Genomic DNA, 3,897 nt, shown 5'->3' with positions numbered 1-3,897 from the left:
GTGTCTCCCTTGTTAGGTCCATGCCCCCCACCAATCCACCCGTCCCTCCCGGCACCTTCTCCTGCTACCGCAAGATGTTCAAAACCTGCGTCCACACCTCTCCCCTCACCTCCATCCAAGGCCCCAAAGGACCGTTCCACATTTGGCAGAGATTTACCTGCACTTCCACACAAGTCATGTCCGTTGCTCTCGGTTTGGTGTCCTCTTCATTGGGGAGACAGGATACCAACTTGTGGAACGTTTCAGAGAACATCTCTGGGACACACACACCAAACAATCCCACTGTCGACCACTTCAACTCCCCCCACCCACTCCATCAAGGACATGCAGGTCCTGGGCCTCTTCCACCGCCAATCCCTAAACACCTGATGCTTGGAGGAGGAACACCTCATCTTCCACCTTGGGACGCTCCAACCACATGGGATCAACATCAATTTCCCCAGTTTCCCCCCACCCCCCCAAATTCCTGATGAAGGGCTTATGCTCGAAATGTCGATTCTTCTGCTCCTTGGATGCTGCCCGACCTCCTGTGTTTTCCCAACGCCACATTTTTTGCCTCTGATCTCCAGGATCTGCAGTCTTCACATTCTCCTGGAGTGATTGAGGTGAGTAGCATGAATATGATTGATGGAAGCTGGAAATGTGTTGCTGGAAAGGTGCAGCAGGTCAGGCAGCATCCAGGGAACAGGAGAATCGACGTTTCGGGCATAAGCCCTTCCTGAAGAAGGGCTTATGCCCGAGACGTCGATTCTCCTGTTCCCTGGATGCTGCCTGACCTGCTGCGCCTTTCCAGCAACACATTTCCAGCTCTGATCTCCAGCATCTGCAGACCTCACTTTCTCCTCTATGATTGATGGAAAGCTGGGATAAACATCTAAGAGAGAAATGATTACAAGGATGTGATGATCAAGTGAGATGAAAATCAGGTAGAACTCATGTTGAACATAAGCTCCAGCATAGATTATTTCAGTTGAACAGTCTGTTTCTGTGCTGTATGTAAAGTCAAGTCTACCATGTGAAGAACATTGACAAGGTAACAGGAACCTTTGGTGAGAACTTTTCAAGTGAGCAGGGTACCAGGTACAGGAGACTGAGACACAAAAAACAAACAAATTAAACTTCAACAACTCATTTAGCTGAAGTGTTTCTTTATTATTAGCTCTTTACTTGTTCATCTTGTTTTGTTCGATTACAGTTCACTTAATTCCAAAATCACTCGAGTGCCCCATCACTGTAAACTTTTGCGACACTTTCAGAAACTGTTATAGATACAAAAAGAGGTTCTGTTCTCAAGAAAAGTAAACTCTAATCCTTCTCCCAAGTGCATAGAAAGAAACATGAGTTCAGGTGGTGGAAGTCTAGGAATCAGAATTGCATTGTGAAGCATTTAGATGATGTGCACAGACAGATCCTTCACTGCTCGTATTTCTCAATGTGTTGCCGTGCAATGATCATTCTCTGGATCTGAGCAGTGCCTTCATAGATCTGGAAAAGTTGTTGGATTTAAAAAATGTAATCAGAAATTGCAGCATGATTTAGTTTGTACATGTAACAGAAACAATCAAAACTAAATTAATTTGCCACATAAGAAATAGCTGCTGCCATTATGACTTCATGTATAAATAGCAATAAACCATTATATATAACTTGCATTTACACAGCACCTTTAATATAATAAAGATCCCCAAACAGTCCACTCAAAATCTCATACCAAGCTCCACGACGTGGTAGTTGGGCAGGTGACTAAAATTTGATCAAAGTAGAGAGTTTTAAGCAAAGCTTTCAAGAATGAGACACACACAGGGATTGGGTGCAGGGTGGAGTGGGGATAGGGGTGGATTCCAGAGCTTAGGGATCATATAGCTGAAACCATGGCCACGAATGGTTCATGCATTAAAATCAGGGATGAGTAGGAGATTCCAATTAGAGGAGCAGAGAGATCAGAGAGGGACATAGGTTACAGAAGTTGGTGAGCAGACTAAAGTTGGGAAGGAATCTTTTTTAAAAAAAAATCAATGCATTGTCAAACTAAGTGTCAGTGACAGGATGAGAGATGAACAAGGCCAGCAGAGTTTGAAAGACTTGTATGAAAAATAGAAATAAAACAGAAACTAGCAGGGGTAGAGCCTGATGTCGGTGATGTATTGCAGACTCCATCACTACGAGCTTGTCTGATTCACTCTGACATAACAATGCAATGCTCATGCTCACTGAGTCACACGTGCTCATTTAAACCCCAGTAACTGAGACTTCACCAAGAGAGAGGCACTCAATGTTCAGCCACTGAAGCATTCAAGTCAGAAACAAAACCTGACAGAGGTCAGGCAAATGTCAAAAGGACTCTTTGCGTTAAACAGCGCGTAAGAAAACATCTGACTACAGCTCACAGCTCAAACTGTGGCATTAAAGAGAAAGGAGATTGCACAACCTTCAGAAATGTGGCTGTAAGAGTTTGATATCATTTTAATATCAGAAAACCTGCAGCCATAAATGTGTAGTGAGATAAATGAGCAGAAAATGGCTTTAAAATGACACTGCTTGAGGGTTAAATATTGGAAGGAGTAACAGGCACGCAGAGTACTGGGCTAATGGTAAGATTCTTCATAGTGTAAATGAGCTGAGAGATCTTGGTGTCCAGGTGCACAGATCCCTGAAAGTTACCACCCAGGCTGATAGGGTTGTTAAGAAGGCATACGGTGGGGATCCAAGATGACAGCGACCCAGCAAGTCTGAGTCTATAGTGCTCCTCCCAAGACTTGGGTAAAGTGCGTCACCCACCCCCACCACACTCACCAAATCATTTATAATAGCTGTTTAATTTAATTAGTTGCTTAGTACTAAATTTAAACAATCTAATATTTAGTAAAAATGACCAAAGGGAAGGGAGCCCGCAGCTCTCAGCAAGCAGGAACCCCTCCCCCACCCTCTCCAGCTGCAGCTGAGGCGTCCACAGCCGCCCCGGGGGACTTACCTACAGTGACAAGCCTTGTGGAAATGATCTCCAAACTGGATGCGAAGATTGATGCTTTTATCGAAGAATCCCGAAATCGATGGGACTCACTCTTGGCCGCACGGCAAAAGCACGACCGAGACATCCAGGAAATCGAGCGCTGAGTCGGAGGGGCGGAGCTAAAGCCGCGACCTCCGAAACTACCGTGCAATTGGCCGTGGATCGGGTCCGGACTCTCGAACAGCGAGTCCGGAACTTAGAGAATCACATTGACGACCTCGATAATCGAGGTCGTCGAAAAAATATTCATTTGCTGGGCCTTCCCGAACGGGAAGAGGAAGGCCAGCTTACAGCATTCCTCGAGAAGTGGCTGCCACAGCTTTTAAATCTGGAAGCGGGATCAGGCCAGGTCAGGGTAGAATGGGCCTACCGGGTCGCAATACGCAGGCCCGGATCGAACCAGCGCCCACGCCTGGTCCTGTTCCGGCTGCAGAGCTATAGGGAGAGGCAGATACTCCTAGAAGCTTCTAGAAATCTTGGAAAAGACCCCCAAGCTATGATCTATAAAGGATCCAAGATCATGTTTTCCAGGACTTTTCCCCAGTTCTGGTCCGAAAGAGGAAGGCATTTGATGAAGCGAAGAAGCGTTTAAGGGACTTAAATATTCAGTACTCCTTATGCTACCCAGCGACGCTACGCTTTAACCATGAAGGATCGCCAGAAAAGGCTAAGGAATTCTTGGACTCTCTTAGATAAACTATAAGAGATAATGGATGTTGGTTTGCCTTTCCGCTCGCTTTGGTTTATATCCCCCCCTTTTTTTTCTTTTTTCTTACCTGACTGTTTAATATTATCATGGGGGGTGGGGAGAGGGATTTGATTTTCTCCCCCCCCTTGGGGTTGTTTTCTGTTATTATTTTATGTATATATGAGGGATGTATGTATAT

The 3,897-nt window shown here is 45.4% G+C and overlaps 1 protein-coding gene across 1 annotated transcript in view; it reads right to left on the bottom strand.

Moving 5' to 3' along the window:
• Window positions 1-1,131: 1,131 nt before the first annotated feature.
• The window catches only part of acadm (acyl-CoA dehydrogenase medium chain), a 55,150-nt gene continuing 52,384 nt past the window's right edge, over window positions 1,132-3,897 (bottom strand). Inside the window, exon 12 of the mRNA XM_043700066.1 lies at window positions 1,132-1,485. Within this exon, the coding sequence (XP_043556001.1) occupies window positions 1,414-1,485 (72 nt within the window). The 3' untranslated portion in view covers window positions 1,132-1,413. The remainder of the gene's footprint in view (window positions 1,486-3,897) is intronic.

The sequence above is a fragment of the Chiloscyllium plagiosum genome, chromosome 11, assembly GCF_004010195.1.
Source record: "Chiloscyllium plagiosum isolate BGI_BamShark_2017 chromosome 11, ASM401019v2, whole genome shotgun sequence".
NCBI classification, from domain to species: domain Eukaryota; kingdom Metazoa; phylum Chordata; class Chondrichthyes; order Orectolobiformes; family Hemiscylliidae; genus Chiloscyllium; species Chiloscyllium plagiosum.
The sequence above is the reverse complement of the archived record's forward strand: the minus strand, read 5'-3'. Positions and strand labels throughout refer to the sequence as shown.